Source organism: Daucus carota, chromosome 2, assembly GCF_001625215.2.
Source record: "Daucus carota subsp. sativus chromosome 2, DH1 v3.0, whole genome shotgun sequence".
Taxonomy (NCBI): domain Eukaryota; kingdom Viridiplantae; phylum Streptophyta; class Magnoliopsida; order Apiales; family Apiaceae; genus Daucus; species Daucus carota.
The window spans coordinates 58,876,047-58,891,092 of NC_030382.2; the positions used below are offsets into that span (position 1 = coordinate 58,876,047).

The 15,046-nt window shown below is 33.3% G+C and overlaps 3 protein-coding genes and 1 non-coding gene across 4 annotated transcripts; 2 read left to right on the forward strand and 2 right to left on the reverse strand.

Annotated features, from left to right (window-relative positions):
* Nucleotides 1-7,012: 7,012 nt before the first annotated feature.
* On the reverse strand, nt 7,013-8,804 carry LOC108208631 (probable WRKY transcription factor 24). The gene is made up of 2 exons (XM_017379166.2): nt 8,071-8,804; nt 7,013-7,445 (listed from the first exon to the last, which is right to left on the reverse strand). Exons 1-2 carry the CDS (start codon nt 8,496-8,498, stop codon nt 7,268-7,270), a joined length of 606 nt encoding a protein of 201 aa, XP_017234655.1. The 5' UTR covers nt 8,499-8,804; the 3' UTR covers nt 7,013-7,267.
* A 2,932-nt stretch (nt 8,805-11,736) lies between these two features.
* On the forward strand, nt 11,737-12,451 carry LOC108208559 (uncharacterized). The gene is made up of 2 exons (XM_017379087.2): nt 11,737-11,846; nt 12,022-12,451. Exon 2 carries the CDS (start codon nt 12,065-12,067, stop codon nt 12,395-12,397), a length of 333 nt encoding a protein of 110 aa, XP_017234576.1. The 5' UTR covers nt 11,737-11,846; nt 12,022-12,064; the 3' UTR covers nt 12,398-12,451.
* A 242-nt stretch (nt 12,452-12,693) lies between these two features.
* TRNAA-AGC (transfer RNA alanine (anticodon AGC)) lies at nt 12,694-12,766 on the reverse strand. Its single transcript has one exon. It is a non-coding gene; the product is annotated as a tRNA-Ala (tRNA).
* Nucleotides 12,767-14,063: 1,297 nt separating this feature from the next.
* Nucleotides 14,064-15,012, forward strand: LOC108208882 (RING-H2 finger protein ATL67). Its single transcript, XM_017379466.2, has one exon. The coding sequence runs from the start codon at nt 14,219-14,221 to the stop codon at nt 14,819-14,821; it is 603 nt and encodes a 200-aa protein (XP_017234955.1). The 5' UTR covers nt 14,064-14,218; the 3' UTR covers nt 14,822-15,012.
* Nucleotides 15,013-15,046: the final 34 nt, after the last annotated feature.

The window sequence follows — 15,046 nt, forward strand, 5'->3', positions numbered from 1 at the left end:
TAGTATTATTGTGGATATGGAATATCTGTAAAGATGAACAATTGATTTTAACGGCAGATTAATGAATACTCCCTCCGTCCCTCCCATTTCTTTATCCTTTTCTTTTTGGGATGTCCCATCCAATTCTTTACATTTCAAAACTTACCCAAAATAGTAGATGGGTCCCACCACTTCTTCACTTTTTTCCCTTTTCACACTACTTTTACTCCTCTATCTTTTTTTTATACATTAAAATCAATAGGTCCCACCACTTCACCCACTTTTTTTTCTTTTTTCCACTACTTTATACATATTTCTTAACCTCCGTGCCCAACCCAAACGATAAGAAATGGGAGGGACGGAGGGAGTACATGGCAAGAACCGGCCGGTGCATACGGCAAATTTACTTGTGTACATATGCATGTGAAATATGTGATCTGAATTTAATGTGTGTTCATTTTCGTCTTCTAAGCAGGTGTTGAGTTTTTTTCGCATGAATCAAATTTCATACATACACTGACACAACGGCCTTTACGATACATTATAACATGTGTGCTACTCATTTACAACTTAATTATATCAGATTTCTGATTCATTTGTATCAGATTAATAAGCATGTCTCTCGTAAATATACGAGGAGGCTCGGACATATATAGGGTTAATACTTAATTGAAATCTTATCTAGATCTTAAAGTATTATTAGTATAAATCAAAATGTTATCCGAAACTTGTAAACTCTGATTTAATTCTTTTCAATTACATTATTATTATATTTTAATTGTGATTACTTTTTAGATTTTTAATAATTTTCATTTGAAAAAGAAGAAGATGATGTTGTATATGGATTGTTGTGGTCATTTCCGTGAAAGTACGTGTGACTATATAGAATCAAACAGGCCTTACAAGACAATATGTCAATATGTCATGGTAGTTAAGCTTGTTAAATCGAATAATTTAATTCAGAGATTCTTATTAATTAAAGAAATAGGAAGCGAGTTCGAGTTTTCGTGATCCTGGGCCACTTGAATGAGTGATTTATTTGTTTGTTAATTTTGGGCATCCCAGTGGAGTGATTGTGCGAGGAAGACAAATGTGGGTCTGTTTCTTTATTAAATCAAAAAATATCATCCAGAGACAACAAAACGGTGTTTGGTTGATTGTGCATTTGCGCGTGTACACATCTTCATACGCTTGACCAGCTGAGTTGACAATAACACTTGTCTGTGTGCAAACTAGCTGCTAAATATTTACTAGCCCAAGAGAGAAGCATGCATACGCATGCTCTTATATATGCATGTTTCTTGAGCATCAAGTTTCAAACACTCATACCATAAGTTTCCCCGTTTACATAAAGGTGTACACTACTGGCGGTTTAAACCTAACAAATTTAATTATGTTTCTCTTTCATTATTTTTATCATCGAGACGTGAGTCGATTTAGAATTCACCAAATCAATCTTTTTTTATCACACCGATTTTCCATAAGTGGTGGCCGGTGACGGAGCTCCCCATTTTTCAACTCAATTCGATCTATTTGGTGAGTTACATTTTAGCTTTTAACACATAATTTTAAGTTTTCTATTATATAATTAAAATATATGACTATCAAAATACTTTTAGGAATATGTACTGACTACTTATTTTAGTTAAAGATAATTTTTCAAAATACACGTGAAAGACAAAAAGAAAATACTAAAGATAGAGAGAATGATTGATTTCAAGGTCTCTAATACTGAAATCATATCCAAAAATGACCTTATTTCTGAAGGCGTAATTCATAAATCCGTCCATCCAATTTCTTCCGACTGGTATTTGTTTACCTAATTCGGTTTGGGTGGATTTGAATTGAAATTGAAAAAGGGGTTAAATTTTTAATGACATGTGATTAAATCATCAAGATGATATAATATAGACGATAAATATATGAAATTGTGTAATATAAGTTTCATTACCGTAATACATAATATTAAAAAAATTGGATCACGTTCAAATAGTGTGGGTCAAGTACCGACCTAATTTTTTCTAATAAAAATTTGTCCATTTGAACTTAAAATTTCGATATTTTTTTAGATCAAATTCAAAGTCGAATTTTAGATGGTGTTGAATTTTATATGGTACTTGTGAGCACGGTTGAACTTGTCCACAAAATAATAGTAAGCATTAGATTAAATTTAATTATAAAAATTGTGATCAATACACAGTTTGAAAGCTGAGAAGTATGTTTTGATATTTTAAGCAAACAAAATAATCTCCCCACCTCTGGGCATTGGTTCTTCTCTGACAAGCTGTTGAACTTTATCACAGATTTTCAGCACTAAAGTATTCGTGTTTAGAATTGTAGTAATTTCTGGTCCACAGAGATCAAGATCAGCTTCGCCTCTTTCATATAGCGTTCTTCATATATACTAGTTTTTATGTGTGGCAACGCCAGAAAACGAAAATGTTTCAGAATTTGACTAATATTTCACCGTAACTATGTTTAGAAAATAATACTACTTTAATGATTATAGTCATAACAACGGATTAAGATTTTGGGTCAAAAGCACGAAAAGAAAATTACAATTAATTAGTTGAAAATGGTTGAATATGACAGAGAGAGAGAGAGAGAGATTAGTGTCATGTGTTCTTTCAAATGCTTTATGATTTACTGAATTTAGGCGAGTCCTAACAAAAGGATATTAAAATAATAATTAGGTTTTTTACCGGTCACATTGATTTTATTGATTTATCAAACTAATACTTTTTTTAGATAAATTAATTAAATAAATATACAGATTTGTAGTATTCAGTTAAGCAACTAACGAGAATATATATAATTGATAGGATCTAGTAAACTATGATTACGAAGAAAAATTTCTAATGAAAAAAAATAATGTATGTACTCATATCTCAACATGGACATAGTTATAACAAGAATAAATTCAACGAGAAGATACAAATTAATAAAATTTGCAATAGCGCCATGCAGAGCACATGCAAAATCAGGAAAAAGAATTTATATTAAAAAAAAAACCGTGATTAGAGACGTTTATCCTTGAAACAACGAGTCTACGACCATGAAAAATGCATCTACTCTGTATTCTCTATAAGCTAAATATTTCAAGTCCACGTAACTCGTGTGTTAATAGGTCATTGATTTGACCAAGGGTGGATATGAATTTCGTCACATTCTACACAAAAAATGCACGTGCCTGGAATTGCTTATACGCTGAGACTGCCCTTTGCGAGTTCTCGAATGCTAATGCCATCAAAACGAGAAACAGATTTTTAAGTTACTGAATTTTTTAAGGGAAAAAAGAAAATAAATATATACATCAATGTTGTCTATGGAGTTTTTATAATTGTAGTAGAACAAATATTTTCTTAGCAAAGATCATCTTACCGACTGAAGTAATGGACCAGTCAAGTCTTAAAGGCTGCAGTCAACTGGCCACTATTTTCTGGGTCGGCCTGCTTCCGGCCTATGTATCTGCCTATCTGCGTTGTACTCCCTCCCTCCCGGTAGGCATTTGGTCTGAACACGGAAACCAAGAAAAAGTGTAAAAAATGAGTAAAATTAGATGAAAAGCGAGTAAAGTTGCGGGACCCATTTATATTTAATTATAAATGTGTGATAGTGGGGGAAAATAGTGGGTGTAATAGTGTTTATATTATTATAAAATGAAGATAGTGGAGGAAAGTAGTTGATGTCGTAATAGTGTTTTACATTATTAAAAGTTGCTATTTTAGAAATGTATAGAATGATGGGACGTGCCAAAGAGGAAACTGTATAAAAATGACCGGGACGGAGAGAGTAACTTCTAGACTCTTCGTAGCCATATAGGCCATATTTATATGAGGTCCTATAAAAATTACATGGTTGATTAACTCCTGTCAAAATAAAATGAAATCACATGGTTACGCCGACCATTTTTACAAACGTGCTTCAGCTTCTCCGCTCTCCAGTACTTCGGGGTTGTTTCGGCATGTCAGTAAGCCCAGCTTCTGTTGTGTACTGAATTTTTATCAATTTTCGATTTATAAGTTAATATATGAGAAATTCAAACTTTTTTATTTTTTTAATGATTCTTTTTAATTTGATTTTATGAGTATGTAAAGGACTATTTTAAAAATTAATTTATAATAAGATTATTATTTTATTAATGATTTTATACCCAATAAAATATACATATCACAAAATTTATTCAAACACATAAAATAAAAATAACTTCTCATTTATATATCAATAAGCACCTTTTTTATGTTGGACCAAACATATTTAGTAATTAATTCGCTCCTTAGAATTATTTTAGGTCGTTCAACCATTTACAGATCTACTAGTAGTATCTCTAGTAATATATTAGATAAAAAATATTTTGTGATGGTGAGATATGTATGATTCTAAAATAAAACTGGTAGGAAGTATTTATTTTGAATTAAAAAAATCATAAACACGTGAAAAACGGAATTTGTTTTGGATTCAGAAAAAGAATTATAAACATGCAAGTAGATATCAATTGCCTTGTAGAATATAAGTTAATTTTGTTCTAATCTAACGGTGCTTATATGTTAAATATACGATCCAACGGATGATAAACTTTTGGGTCATGCGACCAAATTATCTCTTTTACGCTTATTATATATAAGTATATAATATTCAAAGTCATTGTTCTAGCATATCTGAAATACATCACAGGTCGATAACGGAGAAAGAACACGACCACAGTCTCACAGTTTCTTAATAATTTGTATTATCATTCTGAATAAGAGTTCTGATGTATGTTAGATTAACTTAAACACAACATAAAAGGTTATATGATGAAACACTCCTTTTTTGTCACTCCATTGATGTTCTATGTGAAAGTACTGGTACAAAATTTTCTTTTAAATGCAGATTGTAACATATTGATCTATGTGGATCACCTATTGCAATAATATTACTAGTCTAGCACAACACAAAGATATTTATACATTTTATTACAATATAAGTTTATCATTGCCGTTTGTTCAAAATTCAAACATATATGATATGACATATCACCATACATAAAAACAAAAAAAAATAGAAGTTTGAGATTTAGCTCTTTGTCATTAATATTAATATGCCTATTTGAATTATAGACAAAGTCATTGTTGTTGGCTGTGTAGGTTGTACTCATGTCTCGCCCTCCCATGTCCTGGTGCTAAGCATGTTAATAAGAATGTGATGGTTTGAATCATGAAGATTCTGAATCCACGTTTGCTTATCTTTAAATTCTGTAAAGAGTCCCTCAACGGTGGAATTAAAACTCTGCGGTCCATCTTCCAAAAACACAACAGATAAACCTCTGTATTATTGACCACAACATGCATAACTTACATATAATTCAAATTATGTAATTATTTACCGTTCACAACATTTGTTTACTGTTATACACATTTTTTTATCGTCAGAAATCTAGTGTTATATAAAATATATGTGATTAAATGATTGGAAATTATTGCAAAAATAGTTATCATTCTTTCACTTTGAAAACTGGTGTTATATAAAATATATATGTGAATAAATGATATGTACATGTAGTTTCATGAAAAAGGTTGATAGGGTTTGGGTTTGGGTTCGGCTCCGCAATATACGGAGATATAATTTTAAAAATTTCAGTTATATCTGCCCAACAAAGTAAAAATAATCCCCTAAGTGAACCATCTCACAGTAATCAGTTGTAAGCAAACAAGAAGGCAGGGAATAAGATATAGGGAGGGAACATGGTATTTCTTGTAAGGAGCCTTATCATTATGATCATTAAATTCGTCAATGCTAATCCTATACACGACATAACCTCGATGATGAAACATATAAAACAAAGAAGAACCTGTTCTTGATAGAAGCCCTTTACGATATATAAAAGATTTTCAAATTATAAATATGTTGTGTTGTGTAACGGTAAATGTAATCAGATTTTGAAACAACACTGCTCGTACTTATGAGCGGAACGAATCTCCTGAAAGGTCAGCTGGTCCCGCAACTAGACCTCACTTGCCTAGCCCGAAGAAGAGGGTAGTCTCTCCTCTGAAAAAATATGAAAGTCCAAGAGTTTTAAGGAGAAAGCGCAAGCTTTGGAGTAACATGGAGGAGGACACTTTGAGGACAAAAGTCGGGAAGTATGGTGTAGGAAATTGGAAGCTCATCCTGAATATGTACTAGTTCCTCCATTTATTTTTTTATTGTACATGTGTGAATTTCGAGAAACATTTTCGTATAACAGTAAATTAATATATTTGAGAAAAAACCTTAATAAGTTAGGGTTTAATTTTAAAAAAGAGTTTATAAAATATTATAATTCTAATTATAATATAAATATAAATATAAAAAAAAAGAAGAAATTGCGTCCAATTTAACCCATTTTGTAATGTACCATGTCTCAATTATCATTTTTCAGTAACATATTATCATTTTTAGTAATTTTTAATTTTTTAAAATAATAATGAATTTGTTCTTTAAGTCTGGGCAAAAATTGGTGACCGTTCAAAGTCAAAAAATGACACTTAAAATGAGATTGAAAGAATAATTTATGCACATTATGAGTAAGCGTGTTGTCATAAATAAAGAGCATACACGCATGTCTGATATACGGACAGCACACAAGGATTTACGCATTTAGATGGCTATTTTTGTCAGACTCTACGCTCATCAGTATTGTAGGCAATAATTAAATGACGAAAGGAGATTATTATTGGCTTTCACCCAAAAAAAACATAGAAGGCGGATGTGTCAAAAAGTCTGTAATATTTAGAAAATGTTGTCATTAACAAAACCACGGGATTTTGTGCCGGCAATGGGGATGTAGCTCAGATGGTAGAGCGCTCGCTTAGCATGCGAGAGGTACGGGGATCGATACCCTGCATGTTTCATGTTTTCAGACAATGTCATGCAGCCACATGACACTTGCTTATGCCCCGACCGATTTGAAATTCTCTAATTTTCGTTGGGTTTTATTTTTGCACGTTTCATGTTTTCAGACAATGTCATGCAACCACATGACACTTGCTTATGCCCCGACCGATTTGAAATTCCCATACATAAAGCACAGAAAGATAGTACATGAGTATTGATGAGGATTTAATACATTTTAGGGATAATACAGAGATGGAACAGTTAGCAAATTATAGTTAGAGCAGTAATTCAGTATGCACTCATATGTTCCTGGTTTTCAAGTGCATGCATGCTTAAATTAACAGACAGCCTGAAAGTGAGCAGAGTTGGTGTTCAAATTATAAGGTGGTAGTATGTATATTAGTTAATAGAAATGAGCGCACAAAGAGCTAGTAAATTAGAATTGAGCAAGAAATTGCATTTGCTTAAGAAGAGGAGACAAAGTTTCCATGATCTGCTCACAGGGATGGTTGTGAATTCCCTCGTAAGTGGTGACCACAATGCTGGTATCCCTGGACAGCCTCTGAACCTGTTTCTTCACATTGCATGTATGATGTGTGCACCTATAGTAACTCCTGTACGTACGTGTATAAACTTTTTTGTTAGAATATCAACTCATGATAACATAAGCAATTAAGCATCGCGCCTCTCTCATTAAGGGGCCGTTTGGATTACCTTAAAAGAAGTGACTTCTTATTTATAGTAAAGAAGTGGAGTAGAAGTGAGAAGTAAAAAAGTTAATAAAGTGTTTGGAAAAGAAGCAGAAGCTAGCATTCTCAGATTTTTAAAAGTGCTTCTACTTCTTTACACAAACGGGTAACATGCCCTAAACTTTTAAGTTGTCTCTCCGGACAGTTGGTACCTAAATCTAATGCTATATATATGAGCTTCTATAATGGCCACATTACACCATTATATAATTATAAAAACTTGGTGCAAAATTAGTTTTATTAATCACGTGAGAATTTTTTGGTATGGTGTATAATGATATAGAAATTTGTACAAATTAAGGATGAACTAAATAGTCTGAAACAAATATATGCAATATTAAGAAAATGATCAACTTAATAGTCTGAAACACACATGCACTCGCAGTGAATATATTTGCTACAAGAATATACTGGCAGATCAGAGATATATGGGGGGAAAAAACATGTAATATATAGCTAGCAAGTAGTTAATATGTTTTGATGAGCTTACCGGGGAAAAAGGCTATTCTTGACAGATTTCTGTCCATATTTTCGCCATCGGTATCCATCATCCAGTAAGTCCTCAGAACTCTTTGTCTGAAACTCAACCCTCGGGGGCCCTGCTTTTCGACGACTCACTCTACTAGCTCTTCTCTTTTCCTTGTTTCTATCTTGCTCTTCTTCTTCTTCTTCTTCGTCTTCTTCTTCTTTAAGATGATCATGATCATCACAATTGCTAATTTTGGTTTGATCCTCAGACACCAGTGTTGTGGTCACAGATGCACTAGGCATTTCATACTGTGATGGCACTTGTTCAGGATCAGGATGAGATAGAAAAAAGGACCAGTCCATGTCAGAGGGCATTTGGGGAGTTTGTGGTGTAAAAACATAATTAGTTGGATGTGCTGCTGCTGCTGGTGTCATTTCTTGCTTTTCCATGATGACGGCCTTCAACAATGTATGAAGTCTTCTTGTCTTGAGTTTTCTGATATGAGAAGGGTAAGAAAAGATAGTAATACCTTGATGATGTTATATAATATATGACAGGACGTACAGGAGGGCTCCTAGAAATAATGTTGTGTAGATTTAAAATTAGGCGATGAATTATACTAATATATATAGTAGACAAGAGAATACTATATCTTGTAATCTAGCATGGTAAAGTATACGTATGAGAGACTTTGTGATATACATGTTAAGCAAAGAGAGTCTAAAAGAAGAAAATAAGGTGGGGAAGGTGAAAGAGGGTGACCGGACCTACATGAGAAATGGGAATTAGAGATCAGGAAGAGTCTTGTCGTATTTATATATATGTGTGTACGTTGCACCCAATGAAGCCTAACTATATCTCAACAACTCTGCGTTTTGTTCAACTACCTTTGGTCATGTAAATCCATAAACCTATTTTATTTTAAAAATTTATATAAGCTGTAAAATCTAGATTAACCTCCGTCAATATCATCAAACGACATGCATGGAAAGGTCAACAATATACCTCAGAAGCATCGTCCATCTTGTTGAAATTCCTCTACACAAAAAGTTCCAGACGGAATTAGCCTGCAGTTTGATTTTACATAAATAGTGATTGCACACTAACCTGTGTATTCTTGTGGATTCTCTTTGATGAGAGAGGAGAGGAATAAAGAATTGAATAAAGTTCCTAGCTTGTTAAAGAACATGCATGACTACCAAAGGAAGCTGATTAGAACGTAGATGAACGAGAGTATATATACTTAATGAATGAGAAGATTGCGCGCAGTGATCTATCTAATTGTTAAAATGATTGAATATTTTGATCATGTAGCTAGTGTATAGTAGAATAGATCGATCACACTACTACTCCAGTAGTTGCAGCAGGTATATATATAACATGATGATGATCATCATCTCTGCTCTGGCCGAATTGAAGAAGAAAAAACGCCTATATATCTTGCGATTATTGCTGTCATTGAACCAGCTAGCTGGGTATATATTGACTGGCATGTCACATACACTTGTTCATCGCATCCGTTTTTACCCAATTCGCACTGAGTCGATACCCCCCACATTCAGCTGCATGCATGCGATCCAACCACTTCAAACTACATTCATTTTCTTTATAAACGACACGGATCAAGTATAAATTTTATGGAATTTTATGGAATTTCTCCGGTTTTCCATGCTAAATAACTATCAAACTCTGTAGCATCATTATTATGTTCAACCCAAAACTTCGATTTCTTAACGGTTTGATTTCGTTTTGGTTTTATTAATTGGAAAATCGAAAATTTCAATTTGATTTCGATTTTCACCTTCGAACCCACTGAAGTATCCGAACCGAACCAATTCGTTAAGAATCGGTTTGGTTTGGATTGATTGTTATAACATTCAATTTGGGCGTACGGTTTGCAAATTTTTGAAATCGAAAAATTCGGCTTGGTTTGGTTTTGGACCTCCAAAACCGTACGTCCAATCCAAACCGCGCTGACAAAGACACTATCAGGCGATTAAATTGGATACACTCAGATTTCAACCGTTCAAAAAGGTTGAGAATATACCCAAATACAGGTTCTCAAATGGGATTACAGAATTGAGATTCATTTAATGCGGCATCCGGAATCCTCTCTTATTAACTGAATACTATCTTTGTCTTTTTTTACTTGTCATTTTGACTTTTTAGATTAAAGAATATAATTCTACTTATTAATTTTAAAATTTTCTTTTTCTCAATTAAAATTTATAGTTTATACTTTTATTCATAAAAAGATAATTTTAAAAATAATGAGCGTATTTATGTTTTTTAATCACCTTAAGTTACGCGTGCAAAAAGTCAAAGTGACAAGTGAATAGGGACGAAGGAAGTAGTATTGTATCATTTATTATGACACCATTATTGAAATATTGAATATTTGAATTTTCTGGGTTCTAAGAGCATGGAATAGTCACCGACTCTCATTAGAATAATAGTTTTTGATTTGTTGTGATAATAAATATTAACGGTCTTCTGTATTCACACCAATTCCATCAATCAAAATAAGTCATTTTCATGAAAGTTGGTGCGTATTGTGTGAACCTAGGCACATATTAGAAAGACCGTTGAATATTAAGGGCGTATTTATTTAGGATTTTAATAAATTATTTTTAATGTATGGATTTTATGGATTGCATTTGATTTTGATTTTGCGCGAATTTTTAATATAATTTTGCAGAGTTAATGTAAGATTTAAGCACTATGCTTTAAAATCTCATGAATTTTGATGTAATTTCAAATATCTTAAAATATATTAAACAATCCCACGAAATCCACTGTCTTATGAAATCCAAAAAAAATCCATCAGTACTTGAATATTTTCAGATTTTAATGAATTTTAAACAATCTCAATCTTATTCCACAAAGTGCTCATTTATATTTTCTAGATCAATTTCATTCCACAAAATATTGATTGCAATTAATCTGTGAACATCCATTTTTCTTAAACCATGTGATTTTTTAAAAGTGGACATCTAATTTGAAGCAGAAGGAGTATTTGATGTTAAAACATAATTTAAAATTCTAATTATATTATTGTCAGATTTTATAACATAAATTAAAATATTACGGGGGTATATTCGATTAGGATTTTAATGAATTGTTTTTAGTCTATAATTTTAATGGATTGTATGTGATTTTTGATTTTTTGTGAATTCTTGATAAAATGTCGCAGAGTTGATAGGATTTAAGTACAATGCTTCAAAATCTCATGGATTTTGGTGGGATTTCAAAAAACTTAAAATACACCGAAGAATGTCACAATCCATCATTTTATGAAATCCAAAAAAATCCTACAGCATTTCAATACCATCAGATTTTGATGGATTTTAAACAATCCCAATTGAATGTCATCGGATTTTAAAAGCATAATTTAAAATCCTAATTGAATACCATCAGATTTTGTAGCATAATTTAAAATCTCAATTGAATATCTCAAGATTTTAATGGATTTCAAACAATCCCAATCGAATAATCTCGAATTTCATGAATGAAAAAAGATATTTTAAAATCTCAGTCCAACACACCCTTCTTAATTGAGTAGGCCGAGATTCTGATGCATTTTCTAAAATCCCAAGTGAGTACTGTGAATGAAAACAAATCTTCTAAAAGTTCCAATTCAATACAGCTGTAGCATTTTCCTTTTTTTTAATAGTAAAAAGTAACGGACGGGAGGTTGGGTTTAAAAACGCAGAAATAACAATACAGAAACTATAAATCTTGAGGCTAAGCAATTATTTGTAGCTGTCAACTCAGATCGTTCCAGAGAGTTTTTGTAGGTAAACAGCATTGAAGTCTTGATGTTTAAAAAATGATATACTCAAATTCATCGCATTCTTGATCTTATTTATGCGTTGATCGTACGAGATTCTTGGAATTTTGTTGATAATATTTCGACATTTCGTGTTCCTGAATTTAAAATCGCTGACAGTTGTTGTCTGTGGTTTCTTGTAGGTGTTATCAGGCCAAGAGTCCGATTTTGAATCAGGCTTGAGACATGAATTTCAGGAACAGGGATGAGTTCTGGCCTTACTTTATAAGTCAACACTCGAAGCCAGCGACGAGGAAGTGGCATTTTGCAGGCACACTTGCTAGTCTTTTGTGTTTGATATACTCTGTGATGTTTAATTGGCGCTACTTGTTTTGTGTTCCCGTGGTGGCTTATGGTATAGCTTGGTATAGTCATTTCTTCGTGGAAGGGAATGTTCCTGCCACGTTTGGTTATCCGGTCTGGTCATTTTTATGCGATATGAAGATGTTTGGATTGATGCTCACTGGGAAGATGGATGAAGAAATCAAAAGGCTAGGACCACAACTACAAGCTTATTGATATTTGTCACTGTGTTTTCTCAAACTCCTTATCAATATTATCATATCCTATCAGCATACATTGGCTCAAGGATGGTTTCATTTAATAAAACTTTTCTGAAAACCTGTCTTCAACTTATAGATGTAAACAAGGACTAAAACTCCTTATCAATATTATCATATCCTATCAGCATACATTGGCTCAAGGATGGTTTCATTTAATAAAACTTTTCTGAAAACCTGTCTTCAACTTATAGATGTAAACAAGGACTAATATTCTGCTTTTCGAGAGATTTTGCGACTGCCCAAAACAGAAAGTGGAGATGCGGGGTATCGATCCCCGTACCTCTCGCATGCTAAGCGAGCGCTCTACCATCTGAGCTACATCCCCCTGATGGTGATATTTATTATGTACCTACAATTTTATCAGTTTATTTGTTTCTAGTTCCAGGGGCTATAAAATCTGGAAGACTGCGACAGCAAGGGGTACAGGAATACATGGAAATTGTAAAATGTTACTTTCACGTAGTTCCTCCCTTTTGACATGAACAACAAGAAATGAGTTAGCACTATGACGTTGAAGTGCAATATTTAACAATCTTCAAACTTTGATCAGTTGGTGCGCACTCATTTATATTTTTAAACTATTATCAATCATAATATGTATATTATTAGCTTTTATAATTAAAATCAGTTCTGAAAAGAAGTTGAATTCCAAATTAGTTTGTTCAAGTGAAATTCATAAAGTTTAATTAGTTAGTTCTGTTTTGATTTTAAATTATTAATAAATTTACTTTTAACTGAAAATCTACAATTGTTTTTTATAATTTTAAAAACTCAAAATTATTTTTTGAAATAAATTACATAGGTGGTGTTTGGCCGGGTTTAAAAAACTCGAATTCGTATCATTTGTGTAAAAATGTTAAGAAGTACTTATATGAAGTTGTGAATATGTGAGGACCTTTGAGTTGGCTTAAAAAAACGACTTCTTACTTAAAATAAAGAAGTGGAGTAGAACCGAGAATTATTAATAATATAAGTTGTTAAAGTGTTTGGAAAAGAAATAGAAGTTATAAAGAGAAGTTAGTATTTTCTACCTCCAACTTTTTTTTCACGACTTTTTTAAAGGATTTCGTATTTTTTTACACAAACGGGTTAAGAAAAAAAGATGTAAGAAGTAGCACAGGCTTCTCTCCCCAAACAGGCTATGCATGTTTGGCTGACACTACTTATGAATTTTTTTTATAAGATACCGGCTTCTACTTTTCTTGACTCATTTGTGTAAAAAACCAAAAACATTTATAAAAAATTAAAAATGCTAGATTTTTGTTTTAACTTTTACTTATTTCGCAAACACTTTAATCATTTATATTCCGTTCTTTCTCTTCTTTACTCACTTTATTGAAATATCACTTTTTTAAGTTTACTACAATAGCCCCATATATTTTATGATATTTTTATACTTCATCAATAATCAATAATATAATAATTAGTAATAAAATTTTGGACGGATTAATCCAGAAATGTTTGAAAGACCATTCTGTTAAACTTTTGCCTGAAATCAGCAACATTTGATTTATTGTTTCACCTAAAAATCAGCAAACCGAATGGTAAAAGTAACTAAAATCATGGTGGTGCACGAGTAATTCTCCAAGAATCTAAAGCCCAAGGAGCGACAGTACTAGTTACTACTCCTCCAGTAATTAGATGAGCCATCTTCTACTGAATTCAAAATCAAACTACACTAATAAATGCAACCTCCCCCAAATCTACTCCTACTACTCATTCACCTCCTATTTTCTAATCAAATGGCCACCACCACATTCATCATTCTCCTCCCCAAATGTCCTCCCTACCTTTTTACCCTCCCACCACCACATCCACTCCTTCCGCCGCCGCCGCCCCGCCGCCGCCAACAAATAACAACGCCCATCTCGATCTCCGTTACGCCACTGCCTTGTCTCTAGGCTTCCTCCTCTGCTTCGCTCTCATTCTCCTCTCTTACATTTGCTTCCGCTTTTCTCGCCGCCGCCAGCTAAACCCTAATAATACTAATCACAACCCTAATTTTGCGGCTACTTCGGACAATGGCATTATTCTTTCCAGGAGAATATTCGTGGCTGAAGATGAGGATGATGAGCACAACTCCGTCATTGGCCTCGATCAGGCGGTGATCAATTCGTACCCTAAGTTTCCGTTTGTGACAGGAGCCGGCGGCGACTCGGTGTGCGCGATCTGCTTGGGCGAGTACAAGGATGCGGAGATGTTGCGAATGCTGCCGGATTGTAGACATTTTTTTCACCTGACTTGTGTTGACGAGTGGCTTAGGTTGAACGCTTCGTGTCCGGTTTGTCGGAATTCGCCATTGCCCACTCCTTTGTCTACGCCGCTATCGGAAGTGGTGCCGCTTTCTCTCTACACCGATGGCCGGAATAGGAGGAGGTGATGGACAGATACAGTGATTAGAAATTAAAGTATTGTTCCGTTTCCGTTTCGTAGCATAGCATTTGCAGTTTTTGTTTTTTGGGGTCTGATTATTCAAGTGTTTTTTGTTTTGAATAGGGTTCATCTCTTTACTGTCTTTACACGATCAGTGTATCTAATTATTTATCTGGAAATATAATCATGTGATTCTCTTACGTCATGTATATCATATCAATATATCTCTAAA